This window comes from Balaenoptera musculus, chromosome 3 (assembly GCF_009873245.2).
Source record: "Balaenoptera musculus isolate JJ_BM4_2016_0621 chromosome 3, mBalMus1.pri.v3, whole genome shotgun sequence".
Lineage (NCBI taxonomy): Eukaryota > Metazoa > Chordata > Mammalia > Artiodactyla > Balaenopteridae > Balaenoptera > Balaenoptera musculus.
The window spans coordinates 12,212,487-12,233,359 of NC_045787.1; the positions used below are offsets into that span (position 1 = coordinate 12,212,487).

Consider the following 20,873-nt stretch of genomic DNA (forward strand, 5'->3'; position numbering starts at 1 on the left):
CCCCGCCCCGCCGAGCCTTGGTGTCCAGAGTTTTTATTTGGGCTCAGTCACGTACACGAGGGTGAGCTCACATGGCTCACCCTTGTCCCCTGCCTCTCCGGGGATTAAGAGAGGACGTGGACCAAAGCCCTCACCCAAAGTCACGTTGTTAGCATAGACTGTCTGTCTTAGCCCAAGAACCCCCGGTAAACAAAGACTTCATCAGGCAGGACATTCCACGGGCTTAGAGGGACCTCCCAGGAGCCAAGGTCAGTCCTTTCCTACACTCATATTGTCTGCAGTGCTGGGACCGTCATAGCCAATGTGGTCAACTCCAGTCTTGTCCAAAGTTGTGCACAGGGTCATTGGACTCAACAGGTACCACTGGGAGTCTCTCTTGCTGTCGCTGAGATCTTTCACTTGGGTTTGCAGTGTATGAGAGAGAAGGGTTTGCATTGCTGTATAAGGGCTTTATTCTTTTTGTGACCTCTCTGTTGCCAGTTGGTCAAGATGGATTCATTTAATAAAAGCCCCAAATCAAATGTTGATTCATTGAAGTTAGACAGGTTTGCATTGTTTCTAACTGATTCAAATCAATAAATTTCTGTGTTTCTTTAGTTTTCCTGTGAAACAGAAAAACCAGTAATGGTAACAACATTTTAGACTAGTGTATCCTGCTACCCTACAACATCTTTTAAAAGTCGCACCTCCTAAAGTAAAAGCCCTTGACCTCTCCCACATTCCATTCTCCATAAGAGTTTGATGTGTTTCCCTCCAGACAGTTTCTTTGTATATACTCCCCACAGCAGCCCTACGAGGTAGGCATGTACTGTCCTATTCTCATTTTACAGATGAGAAAACTGAGGCATACAGAATGCTTAAAAACTTGACCAGCTAGTAAGGGGCAGAGATAGAAATCTACTCTAATTTATTTAAATAAATTCATAATAATATATATCTATTGTTTTCAGTTTTCACCATTGTAAACATCCACTGTCATTTATATGTGTGATTAAACCTATAGGGTAAATTTCCAGCACTGGAATTGCTAGATCAAAGGGTATACAATTGATCCTTAAACAACCTGGGTTTGAATTTCATGGGTCCACTTACATGCAGATTTTTTTCAATAGTGAATACTCTAGTACAACACAGTCTGCCCTGGGTTGAATCCACAGAATCAGAACCACAGACACCGAGGAACCACGTGTACAGAGAATCAGCATCCCAAGCCCTGCGTTGTTCAAGAGTTAGCTGCACTTCTTTACAGTTAGGAATTTATCTTCCAAAGCCAGTATTAACTAGGTACCATGTATATAACTCCAGTTGCTTCTCCCTCCCACCCACCCCTAAGCAGCTTCTAATGAGGCTGGTTGACTAGGTCAAATGGGGAATTGTATCCAAAATTCAGACCGACAGGTATTGCCCTGCCGTAGCTGGAATTCCCCCTGCTTGGTGTTCTGTGCTGTGATCTGAGAAGGACGCGGTGGGCTTTGAGCTTAGACAAGACATTAGGCAGGAGGGCTGCTAGGACTTGGTAAATAAGTCAAGAACTTGACTCCACTGGTCAAAAATTCGGGATCATGTCAGTAGGAACTGAGCTAAACCACATCCTGGCTATCTTTTTGAGAGACAAGTTGATTAATGGTCTAAAAAGATGCTTAAATTATATCTAATGAGTTTTCAAGCATTCTTAAACATTTTAAAAACAGCCGTTTATACACATCAGTTATATGATCATTAAAGTCATTTTTGTCTAATGATTTAAGTAGTTTTCCCAAGGAATGTTGTGAGACAACACTTTGTCAACCTGCTAGTCATTATTCTGCAGGTATTTGAATGGATTCCGTTGTAAGTGGGCTGAGATTCATGTGTAATCAATTCAGATGGACTTCAGATGGAGAGGAGTTCTGTGGCTGGTCTCTCAGCTCTTACTGGTTTACTCCCCCTTTTAAGTTCTGAATAATTAAACTTTATCCATTGAAACTGACTTATTTCTACTGACTTATGTCTCTTCCGAAGTTAATGGGCATAAAGCTGTTGGCAGAGTGGAAAGGGCGTAGGTTTTGGAATCAGATAGATGTGGGTTCAGACTCTCCTACTGACTGCTTCTGCCTCTCTGAGCCCATCTCTCAGCTGGAAGCAGGGCATGGTAAAGCGACTGCTGTTTGTTAAGCTCCCAGCCGGGTTCCCTCCACCTGGGCGCTCACTCGTGCCTTCCCTCCCCGTTGGAGAACCAAATTTAGGCTTTTTATGGTGAGCTCATCTCTTCTTCATTCTCCATGGAATGTAATCTAAATTCTGCCCTCTTTTTCTGGTTCAGGGGAAACATAACTCTCCCTTGGTTTCTGGTCACTAATCCTCAAACAGGAAGTACTTTTTGTCACCGAAACCTCTGTGAACCATTTTACTATCCTTCACCCTGTCATGCTCTCATGACTCTGAGTTACTCCTGCATATTTCACCGTGTGCTGTGGCTCCTTGGTCTTCCTGTTCGTTTTCCTGAGGGCCGTCTCTTAGGCCCTCGTGACTTGGTGATCGGATTTGAACGCTGAATTGTTATCCCTCCAAAGCTGTGTGTGCAGTGGTCTGGGGAGGCGAGGGGAGAAGGTGTCCTGCTGTCGTGCAGTGTGTGTTCAGGGAACTGACTCTCCTCGCCCTGAACCTGAGGATTCCGCCTGAAAAGGAAAAACCACCCTGCACACCTTTCCTTGGAATTTGCCTCTCTCTCCACCTCCACGTTCCTGATCAGTATTGGAAGGTGTGGGCAATGGCGGCTGACAGCTGCAGGGACTGAATCTGACTTTGGAGTTTTCTTCTCTTTGTTGATCTGAATATAAAGGGAGATACAAGAAAGAATGAAAATAAATAAACATGTAGCTCAAGATATTAGAAGAACAACAAAATTTTTTTTTAAAAAGCAGGAGGAATGAATTCACAGAGATAAAAGCAGAAATGAATGAGTTGGAAAACAGAAAAATAGAATAAGAAATAAAACCCAAAATTTGTTCTTTCAAAACACATGGACTTCAGGTAAGCTTCCGAAGAAGATAGCCCAAATTCACAAAATAAGAAATTACAAAGGAAAGATAAACTGAGGGAATTGAAACAATCATGACACGTTACTTTGTTCAACTCTTTGAAAGCAAATTTGAAAACCTGGATGAAATGGGCAGTTTCTTAAGAAAATATAATTTACCAGCACTAACCTCAGAAGAGCTAGGTCTGCACGGATAGTCTCTCTTCATGTAAGAAACAGGGAAAGTTGACAAGAACCTACCCACAAAAACCCGCCCAACCCAGAAGGTTTCACAGATAATTCATCCGAACCTGTGAAGTCCCCGTGATTCCAGCTCCGGGGCAGCTTTGAGCCTTTTCACTCACGCACAGTCGGTGGGAGAGCCGCTGGGCGGCCAGGAGTGGACGGCACAAGCGTGACTGCAGCCTGGGGGCGCGCCTGCACCCCCCCCAGCCACCCACCGGGGTCCACACCAGCACGTCCAGGAGAGGCCGCGGAAGGAGCCTGGATGCCGCTGGGGCAGGTCCACACGGGGCCTCCCCGCCCGCTCCTCTGCGTGAGCGGCCATCTGGAGCCTTTCTTGTCTCTCTCTTTGCTCACCGTTCAAGTGACCGTAATTAAAGCTAACGAGCTTCGGCTGTTTCCTTGCACATCTGGGCAGGAGACAGCGCCGCTGCTCCCTCCCCCTCGTCCTCCAGCCTCCAGTCTCCTGAGTCTCCCGTCCAAGGCCTCCGGGGCCCACGCGCATGGACCAGGCCCTGCTGCTACCACGAAACGTGCGCTTCCACTAGAGGTCAAGAGCTATTTATTTAAAAATCAGAATGCTACTTTCCCCTCAAGCCCCGTTCCTTAACTGTTTTTCATAACTAAGAGCAAGAGTTGGTGTGTTTGCACAGCTCCGTGGGTTTGGTGAACAAGATTGCAGGAGCAGACTTGGTGTTCTCAAAGCTGTGCTTGGTGATGGCGTCAGCTTCAGCCTGTTACTCTTAGGGGGGAAATAGGACAAGCATTAGAGGTTTTAATATGATAGGAAATATTAAGTGTTCTTGTAGTTTGTATTGGGCTTTTGTTTGAAGAGAAGTAAATCTCATTTTCCCAGTTAAGTTGCTGAAATACCTTTTGATCATCTCTGTCCAGTCAGGGTGCTTTGAAAATTTTAAAAGAACTATCACCTATTTGCAAATGATGTGACTGACAAGGGATTAATCTCCAAAATATACAAACAGCTCATGCAGCTCAATATCAAAAAAAAAAAAAACCAATCAAAAAATGAGCAGAAGTCCTAAATAAACATTTCTCCAAAGAAAACATACAGATGGCCAACAGGCACGTGAAAAGATGCTCAACATCGCTAATTATCAGAGAATGCAAATCAAAACTACAATGAGGTATCACCTCGCACTGGTCAGAATAGCCATCATCAAAGGGTGTGGAGAAAAGGGAATCCTCCTACACTGTTGGTGGGAATGTAAATTGGTACAGCCAGTATGGAGAACAGTATGGAGGTTCCTTCAAAAACTAAAAGTAGAGTTACCATATGATCCAGCAATCCCACTCCTGGGCATATACCCAGAAAAGATGAAAACTCTAACTCGAAAAGATACACGCACCACAACATTCACTGCAGCTATATTTACAATAGCCAAGACATGGAAGCAACCTAAATACCCATCGACAGATGAATGGATAAAGAAGATGTGGTATATATATACAATGGAGTATTACTCAGACATTAAAAAAAAAAGAATGAAATAATGCCATTTGCAGCAACATGGATGCAACTAGAGATTATCATACTAAGTGAAGTAAGTCAGAGAGAGAAAGACAAATATCATACGATATCACTTACATATGGAATCTTAAAAAATTATACAAATGAACTTATTTACAAAACAAATAGACTCAGAGACATAGAAGACAAACTTACGGTTACCAAAGGGGAAAGGTGGCGGGGAGGGATAAATTAGGAGTTTGGGATTAACAGGTACATACTTCTATATATAAAATAGATAAACAGCAAGGACCTACAGGAAACTATTCAATATCTTGTAATAACCTATAATGGAGAAGAATCTGAAAAAAAACATATAGCTGAATCACTTTGCTGGATACCTGAAACTAACACGACATTGTAGATCAACTATATTTCAATTTAAAAGAAAGGCAATATCACCTATATCCCTAGTAGTTTTGTGAATTCAGGTTAAGAGAGAAAATTAATGTGTACCAATTAGAAAGTAATCAGTTGCTGATCATTGTCACACTAAGCCAAGGAGGAAAGTCATCAATATTCAAGTCACAGATTTATTGATCACCGAAAAAGTTGTGTTCAAGATTGGCATGGCAGCCACTTCCTGAGGAAGAAGAAAGTTGCGAGTGTCACAGAGTTAGAGATTAATTTTAGCTGCATGATCTCCGTGCATTGAAGTACGAGTCTGTTTATTTAAACTATAGGTTTGCTAACGTTGCTGCATGGTCCACCGGCCAGGAATGTGGGCAGTGTGTCTGGGTACACCGGCCTGAACGAGGCGACCGCACACACTTCTGACGTGGTCATGCTTTCATGTGGCAGGAATACACCTGGAAAGAAAAGGGCTAGATTTGAAATGGGTACGGTCTGTGGTACTGTTTCTAATTATTTGGTAACCAGGAACAGAATATATTAACGGGTATAAATCCACCGTTCTTTTCATTCTAACTTTCCTCTTTTGTGCAGCTCCTCTTACTCAATTTCAGAATTAATGCTGGGGGTTTTGTTGTTAAATGCGATGTGATTTCACACACATAGACTCTATAGTGTTGTAATCAGGCCTTCGGTATTTTCTGACGTGTGAGATTTTCTGGCCCTAATTTCAGCCTCACGCACTGTGTGGGCAGGAGGCCTGACTGCCGATCTGGTTTCTTGTAGGCGCTGGAGGATCGTCCCAGCTCACTCCTCGTCGACCAGGGAGGAAGTAGCAGCCCCTCCTTCAACCCTTCAGACAACTCCCTTCTGTCCTCCTCCTCGCCCATTGATGAGATGGAAGAGAGGAAATCCAGCTCTTTAAAGAGACGGCAGTAAGAAATGTTCTCATTGTCGTTGTTTGGTGGCTTCCCTCCTGGCTTTGTCACCTACAGAGCTGTGGCTGGGATTCATCTCTGAGTCACACGAGCGACTGTATGTTTGTTTGCAAAGTACTCAGAACCTCAAGAGGGCGCAGTAAGCCATAGCTGCCGCTTTTATTGTTTTATTTGTATATTATACTTTATTTATAAATGAGAATGATACAAGAATATTTTTTGTCACTTCTGGTGAGAAACTGCCTTACTTTCTATTATATACATAGTTGTGAAGAAAAAAGAAGATAACATAAAATTAAATGCAGTCCCCAAAACTTGAAATGTACCTTAGTGGTAGAGCTTTTCAGTTTCAGTTAAAAAGTCTTGAAGAATATTACAAAAGGTTTAAAATTGCATTTGGAGAAGAGGAAAAAACTTACCAGCTGCATGAGTACAGAGACTTGGTTTTATTGAGTGCTGTATCCCAGCACCTAGAGTGGCATCGGGTGCATAGGAGGTGCCTGGCCAGTGTTGGCTGAATGAATGAATGAACAAACCGACCAACCAACCAACGAACCTTTTTAGGTCAACTGAGGTTGTTTGCTCTAACCGATCCAGGAATTGTCTTCTATCATCTGAGTGGCCTTAAACGGTTACTGAACCTTACGAAAAGAAATACTTCTGAATGATGTGGTCAGACCCAAGGCTTTAAACATCTGAGTTAAATTTCTTTTGTATGTCCAACGAAGCTTAAAATGACTTTATCATGAAAACACAAGCAAGCAAAAACCCTACTTGCTTTAGCATCATGCCTTTATAACAGAGTTATGTCTGTGCTGCTTTTGTTCCTCGTACACGTGATCAGAGGCCAGTGGTGTGAACTCACCCGGAATGCGAGGTGTCTTGTGACCTCTGCAGCACCCGTGGGTCACCCACATGAACCTGTCAGTGACTGGGGACACACAAGAATTGGAGATCCACTTGTGCAAGTTTGAGAGGTCACTTCACAGCCGCCCCTGCAGAATCTGACCTGACAAAAGCAAAAGGGCGGATGAATTCATTCGGAAAATTCCTTGGATTGTAGGTGGTAAACACTGTTTTTTCTCTCTTTTTTCAGCTACGTTTTGCAAGAATTAGTGGAGACAGAGCGTGACTATGTGCGGGACCTCGGCTGTGTGGTGGAGGTGTGTGTTTCAGAGATGTGATAACCTGTATCCGCCCTGAGGGTTGCCACAGGGGTGTTGTACTGCACAATTGAAAGCCGATACCTTCTCAAAAGCTTTAAAAATATTTTTGACTAAAACAAAACACAATAACAACAACCAACAAAATATTTCTGAAAGATAAAATTTAGCCAATTATCTCAACAATCGGTATTCACTTTTTAAAGGCTTCTTTTTTGCGTGGTGCATCTTGACATAGTCTCTTCTTTGTATAATTAAGTTTGTAAATATTATCTCCAACCATTGAATTTCTTATATGGAAATCCGGCCTTTAATTATTTTACAAGAGTGGGTATCACCACAGAAATGAGGACATCATTGGTTGAAAAGTCAATGTGACCAGCTATGGATTCGGTTACATCCTGAATCCACCTGGGTTCAGAGCTTGGTCTGTGGCTACCACCCCAAGCCATTTGCTTGTAGTTTTCACAGAACGAGTATGTCACCACTTTCACTGACCAGAAGTTGATACACACTTTGTACCCATAGCAAAACCACTGCCTTTCATACTAAATCAAGGGCTCTCTCTAGGCTTGTCCCTGCCATTAACTTTAGGGCATAATCATATTAATAAACTCAACTTATCAAAAAGCTATTTTTATAATATAAAACTTTATCACTTATTCTTTCAACTTTGCAAATATGTACAGGGCAATACTTTTTGGATGTACATTCCATTAAAAGTAATGCCTATTACAGTTAATTGTATAACATAAAGGATTAAACATGCTTGACATGTCTGTAATCATTACTAAGAATAACTTGAAAACTTCAGAGCTTCTTGTACAGGCTGAATCACATCCAAGTTATATAGAAGTTTTAAACCACATTTTAGCAACATAGTTAATCAACTGTTGTTAAAAATCAATTTGTGAAAAGTATGTTGTTAAATCCTTATTTAACAAATTATGTAAATAATCCAAAAAGAAAAGAGAATCTGTTTATATCAGATCAGTACCGAGAACAGAGGAAATATGCTTCTGGCCAAATATTTAATCTTTACAAGCTGACAAGATGATTTGTTTTATGAAACCATTTACATTTATTTAAACTTTCCAATTCCTCAGAAGAGTTTTGATCTTTGAATGCTAAATAGTTGAGGGAGAGAAAATCATGTCAATGAATGTAACTGTATTTCAAGGGCCAGTTAAGGACACATTTCACAAAGGGTTTTTGTTCTTAAATAAAGAACTGGTTTACAAGACAGTGCGTATGTCTCTTTTATCCTTTGTGGCTCTCAGTCAGTAAACCATTACTTGATTCAAACATGTTCAATGAAATAATCTTATCTTTAAATATTTAATTTTAGGGCTACATGGCACTTATGAAAGAAGATGGCGTTCCCGATGACATGAAAGGCAAAGACAAGATTGTGTTTGGCAACATCCATCAGATTTACGACTGGCACAGAGAGTACGTAAAATACATACCATGCTCATTGGTGGACAGTCTGTAATCACCCGCTAAACTGCATCACGTCAAGCGAACGAGAAAGGATATTTGTTGATTCATTTCATTTCCTTACCTATGTGGCCCCATGGAGGTAGCTGGTGTAAAGGAAATACTGGTGTTCCGAGGCCTTTTCTGGTTGCATTTCACAGCACGAGGAAGTCTCTTACCTTCTTTGTGCTGGTCCATCCAGGTGCCCGTGTTGGGAAGGCTGGAAGCCCGGGCAGCGAGCCTGACCGCCTGGGTTCACAGCATGGTCCTGACCCCGAGCCCTTTGCTTCCCCTCTCTTTGCCTCCATCCTTTCCTCTACACAACGTGGGTCATGGTGTTACCCTCCTCGTGGGACTTTTTTGAAGAGTGACTGAGTTAATACATGTAAAGCACTTAGAATAACATCTGCATAGAGTGAGGCTCGATGAGTGTTTCTAATTAGAATTGCAGCCACCTCTTTAATAAATACAAATCACTGTTAGAGAGTTTTTTCAAGTCAGCTTTAATGGGGAAAGTAGACATGATTGCCCATGAAAATCAAATTTGATCCCAGTACCTTGCCACACCTGTCCTAATCTACAGTGAAACCTATTTTAAAAAAAGGATATTTGGTGCTATTATCTAGTCATCTGCTCCCAAGGCTGGTTTTAAGCTGTGACAGGGAAGGGGAAACGGCACAAGGCTCCTGGGACGACCAGACAGAGAAATTGCTCCCGGCAATGTGGTGTGTGCCATGGTGTGCGCAGAACTAGGGGATATTGAATCCTCAAGTGCAAGGCAGTTCAGCGTAGCATTTATTGGTGTACTGGTTTGCAGGTTAGTAAAATACCAGATACAAATATCAGCATATGTAAGTGATAATTAAGGTGGGCATACATCTTACCAACTACTATGGCCCAGAAGAAGTGAAGAGTAGTTGTCCACAGCTGTTTTGTTTCTGCGGATACCTAATTCTCATCTTAATGGAAGCTAATATTTGCAACCTAGAAGTTGATTTTGATAATATTTGAGAAAACTTTATAAAGCTGGCCCAGGTAACATTCAGTATTTTGTATCTGTTATTGTCCAATTTGAGCCTCCTAAAAATTACCATGGAAAGAATATGAAACTCACAGGTACGAGGACCAAGTTTTTAGAGAGAAAAATGACCAATTGCTTTGAAACATTTATTTTTTACCCCATATTCAGATGGGATATTATTGTTTGTGTCATTTAAAAACAAAAGGAGACAAAAAGGTTGATTATCCAGAGGAGGGGAAGTTTGCCAGTCAAGGGATGTCTCACTCTGCCTTGCCTTGTAAAACTGTGTCTCTTATTGCTTTCTATCCTAACAAAATGTTTTCAGTGTGCATTATATTTGTTAAGCATATACTTTACACTTCCCAATTGTTTGTGTCAAAACAGAATATTTTGAAAATATAAATCTCAATCTAAAGTTAGAAGGCCAAATTGGAAATGGTTCTAATATTTCTCCTTTCATTTCAGCTTTTTTTTAGGAGAGTTGGAGAAGTGCCTTGAAGATCCGGAAAAACTAGGATCCCTTTTTGTTAAACATGTAAGTACAATAGCATTATTTATATTCTGTTCTGTATTGTCATATTTAGTAAATTGGCTTGTCAGATTAAAGGAGAACTCATTTGTAGGTTACAGAAGTGCTTATATTAAGAATAAGATCAAATGGTACAATGTCAGTGAGTTGGACTCAAAATCCCCCGTTGCTATTCTACATGTGAATGATCAGCTTTCACAGTCACCTGGCCCCAGTTGGCTGTTCAGCTCACAAACAGTACAGGATGGTCAGAAGGGGACCAGAGCCAGACCAGAAGGAGGAACATTTGGGAATGTCTGTAGGCAAACAAGTGCCTGGTGCAGGTGGTGATGTGTCGAGACGTGCAGTGGGTTTAATATAGTAATCAAATTTTTGTGTGTATCTAAAGCATGTTAACAATAAAGGTTTGGGGGGTTTTCTAGGAAAAAATACTATATTTTCAAAAAATTAGTGACCAGGATTTTTGTATTTTTGCAGATCTCCTTAATGTCTGGCTTAATAGAAGACAGATGCATTTTTATATCAGTTTCTGTATTGAACCTATTGTAGTATGTTTTTTAGTTAAAATTTATGAAAAAAATCCATCCTCACACAGACATTTGGATGGAAAGGGATGAGTGTTTTAATAGCCTTTTCTGATGATTATAGATAATTTCCTTAGATACTACATCAAAACTCAACAAGTGAGAATTTCTTAAAGGTTAGCCGCAACATGGAATCTGAAAACCCATTGGTGAACTTCTCTCTTGCTGTTGCACTAAAAGCCATTGAACTGTCTCACACTTAAAGGCTCTTTTACCCCTGCACCAGCTTGTGACATCCTGCATTGTAAATTCTGGTTCACTGATTCAGACAGATCTTCCAGATGTTGAAACATTTCAATAAACAGTATCAAAAAATCAGATTTGTTCATATCACCACCCATCTCTTCAGAAAAGTCTTTAAGTATTGTCAAGTTCCAGGTAGCAGATCCGTGTTTTCCAAAAGTATAATTTTTTGCTTGAAAGCTCAAGTTTTCATTATTAATAGACATTGCAGCTTGTTTGCCTTGAAACCACAGGCTTATTTTATTCATATTCAGGGAAGTGTCTACCAGATACCCACGTGTAAATAATTACAGTGTGTGTCCATCATTCTTTCAAGTAAAAATGGTCCATGAAAACAAGCAGTCGAGTCGGTTCAGCTCATGGCTCAGCCATACGAGGGCTTTGCCTTGACTACTGTAGCACATGGCACAAGTGTCACGAGGATCTCCATTTTGTCACAGGAACGTTAAAAAGATGTATAGTCCATGGCTGAGATGGGTTTTTTTTTTGGTATTTATTTATTTATGTATGTGTGTATGTACGTGTACATATGTGTGTATGTATGTATGGCTGTGTTGGGTCTTCGTTGCTGCGCGCGGGCTTTCTCTAGTTGCGGCGAGCGGTGCTACTCTTCGTTGTGGTGCGTGGGCTTCTCATTGCGGTGGCTTCTCTTGTTGCGGAGCACAGGCTGTAGGCGCTCAGGCTTCAGTAGTTGTGGCACGTGGGCTCAGTAGCTGTGGCTCACGGGCTCTAGAGCGCAGGCTCAGTAGTTGTGGCGCACGGGCTTAGTTGCTCCGCGGCATGTGGGATCTTCCCAGACCAGGGCTCGAACCCGTGTCCTCTGCATTGGCAGGCAGATTCTTAACCACTGTGCCACCAGAGAAGTCCCCATGGCTGAGTTTTAATACAACGAATTTTTACCACTTCATCAAGGACATCCTTAGGTGAAACTGGCATGTGTAGCAGTGAAAGATATTTGCTAAGATGCCAGCAGTTTCTCCCACCACTGGTTTTGCACATCACTGCAAATGGTAGCACAGTGGAAAGGGAAGATGACAGCTTAGTATTGTTTGGAAAATAGTTTTGATCTAATGGGTGCCCGAAAGGCCTCAGGGACCCCAGGGGTGTGCACACCACACTTTGAGGATCAGGGCATTAAGGGATGGCTCGCTGCCTTCAGTATTTGAGACTAAAGAGGTTTTTCTAACCTCCTGAAAAGAGCCAGGCTTCCTGGGACCACTGGCAGGGTTTGAAGGGGGGAGAATGATTCTTCACTTAATATTAAGAACTGTGTCCTTTCACTGCCTCTCGTATTTGCCGGGTGAAGTATGGGGTTTTAAGAAACGTTACTTTATGAATGAGCTGACACGTGCATGTGCGCCTGTATTCTAACCCATCTGTTTGCCTTTCATTCCTAGGAGAGAAGGTTGCACATGTACATAGTTTATTGTCAAAATAAACCAAAGTCTGAGCACATTGTCTCAGAATACATCGATACCTTTTTTGAGGTAAGACCTAAGTTACAAACAAAGTATTTCTGAATCCTTTGTTACAGTTGATTTCAAAAAATTGAAATATCATTTGTTTCCCAGGACATTAAGCAATCCTCAGGAAATTTAGCCTCAGTTGTATGAGTTCTGAGCCTGTATTTCTTTCCTATAAATCAGAGAAATGAGTGTAAATTCAAGCTGTGATCATATCCCTTAGTATTCAGAGGACTGGAGTCATGGTTAAAATAAGGGGTTTTAAAAATCAATTTCAAACTTAAGCCTCATTTCAAATTCAGAATAATTCATGATCTAGACTTTTAGCCTAGAAATAAAATATTTGTTTGTATGAATAAAAGAAAGCAATTGAGAGAAGGCCATTTTAGGCAAGCATAAAAGACTGTTTTGAAAAACAGCTCAGAAAGGTTCCAGTGTCAAACTTGGACATTCTGAGCGAAGGCACAGCACTTGTTGGTTGTGTGCAGCGTGGCATCTTTTCTCTTTTTTACTCTTTTCTAGAAGTAGTTACTTCTACTGCAGTGTAGTTAGTTAGCATTTCTGACAGTTACAGGGACCTTAAAAGACAAAACTTAAGATCCTTCTTTCTACTTTGAAACCACAGGACTTAAAGCAGCGCCTTGGCCACAGGCTGCAGCTCACAGATTTGCTGATCAAACCAGTGCAGAGAATCATGAAGTACCAGCTGCTGCTGAAGGTGAGGCTTTGCCGGTGCCCGTGCTGGGGGCAGGAGCCCATTTGGCGGGAGGACAAGACTCGTGAGGGGATGGAAGGGTTTGGCAGGTGACGGGAATCTTTTCTATAAAAAATACGAAGCAGTCTTGTCATTTATGGTTTGAAATATTTGAGTAAATTTTTAAAAATTTAATAAGACACCTTATACTATTTTCTCAGTTTTTCATTTACATCAGGTTCTGAACCAAAAGGTCCGTGAAAGTGAGCTTTTTCCCCACCACAGATCTTGAATACTAATGAGCTTTCTTGGGCTCTCTCCACCTTACATATGTTCTAATCTTCTTGGGGCTCCAGATCAAATTAAATATTTAATCCCTGCCTATTCCTCTCTGTGGGCTCAGCAGTAGCCCTTGATTGATTCAAATTCCTAAGCACCACTGAAGGCAAAGTCACACCATTTTCCACAATAAAAGTGACTGTTAAAGGTGCTGAGATTCCTTCATGTATAAAACTTAGAACCTGGATGTAAAGAGAGATGAGCGCTTGTCTTGGAGTGAAACAGGAACCATGACCCACTTAGATAGATCTGGTCTCACTTTGCTCTACTGTGCCTTGAAATCCACAAAAGGATACCTTTTCTTTGTGTTACTGGGAGGGAGAAACGAGGATTAGCCCAGCACCTGGCGTCTCACGTGATCAAAAAGGTTACTGCCGTGCGACCATCACCCTTGTCATGCCCTTCTCTCCATTTCCCATGCAGGACTTCCTCAAGTATTCCAAAAAAGCCAGCCTGGATACGTCGGAGCTAGAGGTACTTACACCCCCGGGCCCTGGGCTCCTCTCTCAATCCCCGCGCTTCCCCGAAGCAGCCTGTCCCTGGGAGGGGTGGGGGCAGTGGGTGACGGCGGGTCTACCCAGCCCCGGATGTGCCCTCTGCACGCCAGCGGGCGGGGACGGGGAGGAACTGATCGAGGAGAGGCATTTGAGGGTTAGCGCTCCAGCCTTGCCCTCTGGAACTGAACGCTCACTCTGCTTTCCCCCCGCCCCGCCCCGCAGAGAGCCGTGGAGGTCATGTGCATCGTCCCCAAGCGCTGCAACGACATGATGAACGTCGGGCGGCTGCAAGGATTTGACGTAATGCGGCTGTTCTTCTTTAAACTCGGCCTCTGGCTGCCATCACTTTCTTTGGTCTCGGATTCTTTGTCTCCACCTGGAGAAAGCTGATCCTTTTTGCTTGGTTTTCTGGCTTCTCTCACCGTCCTTCAACCTGATTGATATTTTCTTTCAACTTCTTTTGGTGCATTTGATTTGCTTTGGGGGGGACCTTCCTCTGCTCAAAGCCCAGCGCCTCGTGGCAGGAACAGGCAGGACTATGTCTCTTGGGCCCTCTGCTGCTGCAGGAGCGGAGTTTCCTTCCCTGGCATGAGGCGTAGTGGAAAGCAGGGGGCCCGTCCTTCTGTCGTCTGTCAGCCCTGGGAGTTTGACCCCAGGGTCACTGTGCTCATCGTTAGTCTACAGACTTTTCTCTGAGTTGACAGTCTACTCAGATTACATATTACCTATTAGTATCCTAAAGATATTCAGAACCAGAAACCTTTTTTTTTTTTTCAATTTGACTATTAAGTAAGAAAACGGGAAGGTTTTACTTTTCTTGCCTACTGTTTTGCTAGAGATTTGGGTTTAACGTGCTGGTGCTGTGGTTCTCCAAAAAGCGCACACAGGCTCTCCTGGAGAGCTTCTGAAAACCCAGGCTCCTGTGCTTTTGTGAGCGGATCCCGCCAGGGGTGCTGGTGCCACCGGGCCGCGAACCGCACCTTGAGAAGCATTCTTCCACTGTGAACTAGATCCTTAGATCCACTTTCAGTCTTTGACTGTAACTGAGGCCAGTGATTTACACAGAGGTTGGCAAGAATTTTATTTAGATGATTTTTCTGTTTGGAGCTAAGACCTCATTTTAGTGAAAGAAATGTTTATGCTGTGTAAATTAATACAAGAAAAATATATTTAAAATGTAGCATTCTGTGGGAGGAAAGCTAAAAAACAAAAAACAGAACTTCCTGTGTCTTAACTTCAAATGCAATGTTTTCTTCTCCTATTTCTTTGCCCCCTTCTCCGTGTTCTAGGGTAAAATTGTTGCCCAGGGCAAGCTGCTCTTGCAGGACACGTTCTTGGTCACGGACCAAGACACGGGGCTTCTGCCTCGATGCAAAGAGAGGCGGGTGTTCCTCTTTGAGCAGATCGTCATTTTCAGTGAGCCGCTCGATAAAAAAAAGGGCTTCTCCGTGCCAGGATTCCTGTTCAAGAACAGTATCAAGGTAACTTGTGTTTGCCTGTTTTCTCATGTGTTAACGCAGGTACCCATCATGCTGATAAACTGTTTCTTTCTTATGACATGTCCTGATCTTTAGTTTATTAAATATTTAGAGAATTTTCTAATACGTTTCAGAACCTTTAAATTCACTCCGTCTGTCTACTGTCTGTATTCCCCAGTGGCTGATGTCTTACACATGTGGCTGCAGCATTCATTTTTACCACAATGAGAAGGCCTCATCTTGGTTAGTTTTTGTGTTCCATCTTCTCTAGGACCATGTAAAATTATTTAAGCTCAGAGGATAGCTTACCCAGGGTCTTTTTCTCTTCTCCATTCAACAAGGACCTACTCTGCCCTCAGAGCTGGGCAGGGGCTGTAGGGATGGACAAGGTAGGTTGGCTTGCTCTCTGATAGAAGAAAAAGACAAATAAAATGACTGCAAATGGCCCTGAGTCTTGTAAAGGGGACAAACCAAGGGTGAGACAGAGGAGGCCTGAGGTCCCAGCAGGTTAACCTTTCTAGTTAACTGTTTAGGCTACTAGTTAAACCCCTGGTCATCCCCATGTACCTGAGTTAAAGGAGTCATAAAAAGGCAAGACAATGATTTCTGAGGCAGTAAAAATGGCAGCTCAACCAAAAAGTGGTGGTTTCAGTTCTGACCTAGGATGAACTTCACTTCGCATTTGAGCAGTGGAAATAAATGTGGTTTAGTTTTTTTATTGTGGTACCTCGTAACATAAAGTTTGCCATCTTAACCCTTTTTCAGTGCACAGCCCACTGGCATTAAGTACGTTGTCACTGTCGTGCAGCCATCACCACCATCCATCTCCAGGACTCTTTCCATCTTGTAAAAGTAAAACTCACCCTCATTAAACACTAGCTCCCCATTCCGTCCCCCCAGCCCTGCAGCCACCCTTCTGCTTACCGTCTCGAGGAATCTGACTACCCCGGGTGCCTCATCTAAGTGGAATCATAGCAGCGCCCACTTCACGTGGCATAATGTCCTCCAGGCCCACCCGTGTTGTAGCCTGTGACAGAGTGTCTTTCCTTTTTAAGGCTGAATAATAATCCTTTGTATGTACAGACCACGTTTTGATTATCCATTCACCTGTTGATGGGCACTCGGGTTGCTTCTACCTTTTGACCATTGTGACTAATGCTTTAATTTTTTTTAAGGTGAGTTGCCTTTGCCTGGAGGAAAACGTGGAAAATGATCCCTGTAAATTTGCTCTGACATCAAGGACGGGTGACGTGGTGGAGACCTTCGTCTTGCATTCATCCAGTCCAAGTGTTCGGCAAGCATGGGTCCATGAAATCAACCAAATTTTAGAAAACCAGCGCAATTTTTTAAATGGTAATGTGTGTTGTTACTGGGCACGTGTTTTCCTTCCCTAATGTACACATTCCTATTTCTCGTCTCCCCCCTATTACACACGACTAGGAATGACAGGACTTACTGAGCACTTACTGTGGACCAGGCTCTGTTCTAAGCACTGTCCATATATATTGCTTCATTTCATCTTCACAACGACCCAAAGTGATATTATTCCCATTTTATAGACGGCGAAGCTGAGGCACAAAGTGGATTCGTAATTCACTCCAAGTCCCACGAGTTGCTGGTGGCAAAGTCGAGATTCAGAGCAGCCACGTGCCCCTCACCACTGTACTATTCACCCTGTCCCACAGGCTCTCGTATCACATGCGCCCAGAGCCCTGTCCTGGGAAAGAAATGCATGAGAAAAATTAAGGCAGCAGATGTAATTGGCCAAAGATGTTGGAGACATTCTTGCGTGCAACTTTAAAATTTGTGTTTGACCACATTGTACATCTACACCACCCTCCTCGTTATAAAAACAAGACATCTTTCTTCCTTCCCACTTCCATGACATGAGTGATTTTAGAGGAGCAATACAGTAATAATACAGTATAACACAGGACAGTAGTAAGGTGCCAGCCACCTCGGGGAAAGGTCTTCTCCACAGGGAGAGTGACCGCACTGACCTTAACGTTGCAGACAGTTCGACTCTTTATATTCCCGACCTGAAACTGCTGGCTTCTCTTGGTGGCCACTGACTTGGACTCTGGTTTTAATTGTCATGTCTTTGTCCTTTTCTCCATGTCCCTGTTCTGTGTCTACACCCCCGGTCCAGTAGGACGCTGTAATCTCTCTGTCACATAAAACCACCCCCATACCTCGAGTGACATTCAGGAGCCAGGAACACAGGCACTCAGTGAAAAGTCAAGGTCACGTGGCATTTTTGGCCAAGGGGTAATCAGCTGCCCGAGTGTTAACTCCAGGCTCCCGCCCAGACTGTAGACTGAGCATTTCTTCCATGTGCAGTTGGAACTGGATGGCCGGGGCTGGCCGGCTGGGGGGACGGTTCCTGTGCGTGGAGAAAACAGTTTTGCTCCCGTGACTGTGAGCGAATGCAGGTCTCTTTAAATGTGTCGTTCTTAAGGGCTGCACTGAATGCCAGTCCATAGCAGGTAACTACTGGGAAATCTCTAAACTTTCACCATCTTCTTTAAAATAAAATGAACCGCCTCCCGAATTGCAGGCGTGAGTGGGCTGTGCTGTTCACGTTTCCTGGGCGCTCCCTCAGCCTAGAGCCCGATGATGATACTCTTCCCGAGGGTTGAAGGAGGGCGGGAATGGAGTGGGCTCCGGGCCTGCTGCCCCACTTTGCTCTCCCGTTCGCCCTGTGAGGGGGGGCCACAGCCAACAGGGAGCTTGTCAAGTGTCGTTTGGCTCCAGAATGCTCCTTCACGTCTGCCTGATGCCTCCCAGGCAGGAAGGGGCTACATCTGATTGTCGTACGTCTCAAAGGTTTTAGCTCTTTAAGAATTTGTGTTGGTGTTTCCATGTATCTTATCTGGCGTGTTTCCTGCATTTTCCTGCAGATGTTGCCGTAACTGAATCACTAAAGCCCGGAGATGGGACAGCTTCACGACCCACAAGGGTTTGTGGAGCTCCTTCCCTTCCCGGGGTGGTCTCTAACACCACCTCCGCGTGGGGTAACCCCCAGCCAGGTTCTTCTTTGCCTGACTGCTCCCTGGTTTAACGAAGACCTTTGCGGCAGCTGGACTGAGCTTTCCCAGCGCGGGGGCCAGCTGGGACCGGTGGAGTCCCGGCTGAATCCCCCCTGGCAGCCCTGGGCCTCACGGTCGACCCTGGCCATCTGCCTGGGATGCTCCAGGCCGATTCCACTCCTCTTCACTTGGCGGAGATGCTTAGGCTGTGCTGGCTGCTCCTGGGCAGTAAACTTCTCCCCGCGGCAGCGCACCTCCTCCGTCACCCTGTACGCCTGCTCCCTCCCCCCTCGCACACGCCTTGACCGGGCCAGTTTAGCTCCTTCATGAACAGGAGAGTAGTTAAATTTAAGAGCTTTTCTTTTGCCTTCCCTGATGGGTGGTGTCAGCCTGCTTGCTGCCTGGAGGGTGGGTGGGGGTTTCTGGATGACGGTGACAGGAAGTTGCTGGCCACCCTGTGACTTGACCCTGGGCCATTAAGCCAGCGCTCCCTTTCCGTTCATCGTGCCCCCTTTTCCCTCCGCCCCTGTGACCGTCCTTTTCTCGGTGCCCTGACTGAGTCTCTTCTGTGTCTTGCAGCCTTGACATCACCCATCGAGTATCAGAGGAACCACAGCGGGGGCGGCGGCGGCGGCGGCGGCGGGGGCGGCGGCGGGGCCCCCAGCAGCGGCGGCGGCGGCAGTGGCGGCGGCGGCGGCGGCGCAGGCAGCAACCACAGCGGCGGTCCCGGCAGCTGCGGCGGCCTCCCCAGCGCGAGCAGAAGCAGGCCCTCCCGGATCCCCCAGCCTGTCAGACACCACTCCCCCGTGCTGGTCTCCTCTGCAGCCTCGAACCAGGCAGAGGCAGACAAGATGTCAGGTATGTCCGCTCCCGGCCCGTCACTGCCTCCTCCCGGCAGCAACCCCGCCCCGGAGGCCGGCCAGCCCGCCAGGGCGCCCCCCAGCGGAGAGCCCGAAGGTCCCGAGCGAGAAGCGGAGCCGATCCCCAAGATGAAGGTGCTGGAGAGCCCCCGGAAGGCGGCCGGGAACGCCACGGGCGCGCATCAGGACGGACCCGCCAAGGAGGCGCGGAGCGGCCCTGGCTCCCTGCCGCCGGGCAAGCCCAGGCCCGGGGCCATCTCGCCTCTGAACTCTCCTCTCTCCGCTGCGTTCCCCTCTCCGTTCGGCAAGGAGCCCTTGCCCCCCAGCAGCCCCCTGCAGAAGGGGGGCTCCTTCTGGAGCTCCATGCCCGCCTCCCCCGCCAGCCGGCCCGGCTCCTTCACCTTCCCGGGGGACAGTGACTCCCTGCAGCGGCAGGCGCAGCGCCACGCGGCCCCCAGCAAGGACACGGACCGCATGAGCACGTGCTCCTCGGCCAGCGAGCAGTCCGTGCAGTCCACCCAGAGCAACGGGGTAAGCGCGCCCGGCCGCCTCCGCCCGCCCGCCCCGCTGCCTCTGTCCCGCGGCTCTCCTGCTAAACCTCCCGCCTGGCCGTCCTCGTACTAACTCCGGGCTCCCGGCCGCTGCGCCGCGGTCACCAGCTCCGTCCGCCCTGTGCCCTGGCCGCGCGGACACGCGGGGACGCCTTCTAACCTCCTGCTCCCGCCGGCGGACGGCGCGCTCTCATCTCTACTAACTCGCTCCTTGCTTTGTTTGTGTCTCCTTAATACGGGAAAGCACATCATTAACCTTCCGAATGCAGCGTCTCTAAGCCTCTCACGTTTTCCGAGCAGCAGCGTATCTGGGAACTTCCTCTCTCTCGCCCCTGCCTTCCTCGCACACTTCTTTTAGGGGCGTCCGTGCCCCTGCTGTCTACCTCCTGCGTCAACTGAAACCTGTACACTCTAAGCTTTCTTCTCGTCGCTTGGTTGTGCCCTTTTATGCCTTAAATTAATCTTTGCAGCGTTTTTGGCTCATCTGCTGAAAAAAGAAAAACAAAATCCCTCAAGAAATTTCCAACGGCAACTCAAAGAAAGCTAAGCTGACACAGTGGGGGGAAGGAATCTCTCCAGTGGAAATATTTCCCCCCGCCCCCCAAAAAAAAGAAAGAAAGAAAAAGTTTCACTGTGGAAGAGAGAGAGACTGCTTTAGGGCCCCTGGATGTTGGGCTCTGGCCGGCGGCTGGAAGCGGAGGCGCAGGCAGGCTGGATTCCGAGCGCCCGCGCTCTGTCCGGCAGGGGGCGCAGTGCGGGCTGCGGGCGCCGCGGGGCGTCGCCGGTCACTATCCGCGTTCTCAGCAGAAGGGTTACTGGGGGTCTTTGCCCCCGTCCTCTGGCTTCCTCCCTGTCCTACCCGACTGCTTCCCACACGGCAGGTGG

The 20,873-nt window shown here is 45.7% G+C and overlaps 1 protein-coding gene across 5 annotated transcripts in view; it reads left to right on the forward strand.

The window, feature by feature from the left end:
• The window catches only part of TRIO (trio Rho guanine nucleotide exchange factor), a 380,384-nt gene that overhangs the window by 341,510 nt on the left and 18,001 nt on the right, over nucleotides 1–20,873 (forward strand). For 4 of the 5 annotated variants that reach the window (XM_036848900.1, XM_036848901.1, XM_036848899.1 and 1 more), the window contains 11 exons: nucleotides 5,907–6,055; nucleotides 7,155–7,221; nucleotides 8,570–8,673; nucleotides 10,187–10,256; nucleotides 12,475–12,564; nucleotides 13,166–13,258; nucleotides 13,997–14,047; nucleotides 14,293–14,370; nucleotides 15,360–15,551; nucleotides 16,724–16,901; nucleotides 19,157–19,968. In XM_036848900.1, coding sequence (XP_036704795.1) covers nucleotides 5,907–6,055; nucleotides 7,155–7,221; nucleotides 8,570–8,673; nucleotides 10,187–10,256; nucleotides 12,475–12,564; nucleotides 13,166–13,258; nucleotides 13,997–14,047; nucleotides 14,293–14,370; nucleotides 15,360–15,551; nucleotides 16,724–16,901; nucleotides 19,157–19,968 — 1,884 coding nt within the window. The remainder of the gene's footprint in view (nucleotides 1–5,906; nucleotides 6,056–7,154; nucleotides 7,222–8,569; nucleotides 8,674–10,186; nucleotides 10,257–12,474; nucleotides 12,565–13,165; nucleotides 13,259–13,996; nucleotides 14,048–14,292; nucleotides 14,371–15,359; nucleotides 15,552–16,723; nucleotides 16,902–19,156; nucleotides 19,969–20,873) is intronic. The other variant, XM_036848904.1, reaches the window with a different exon arrangement.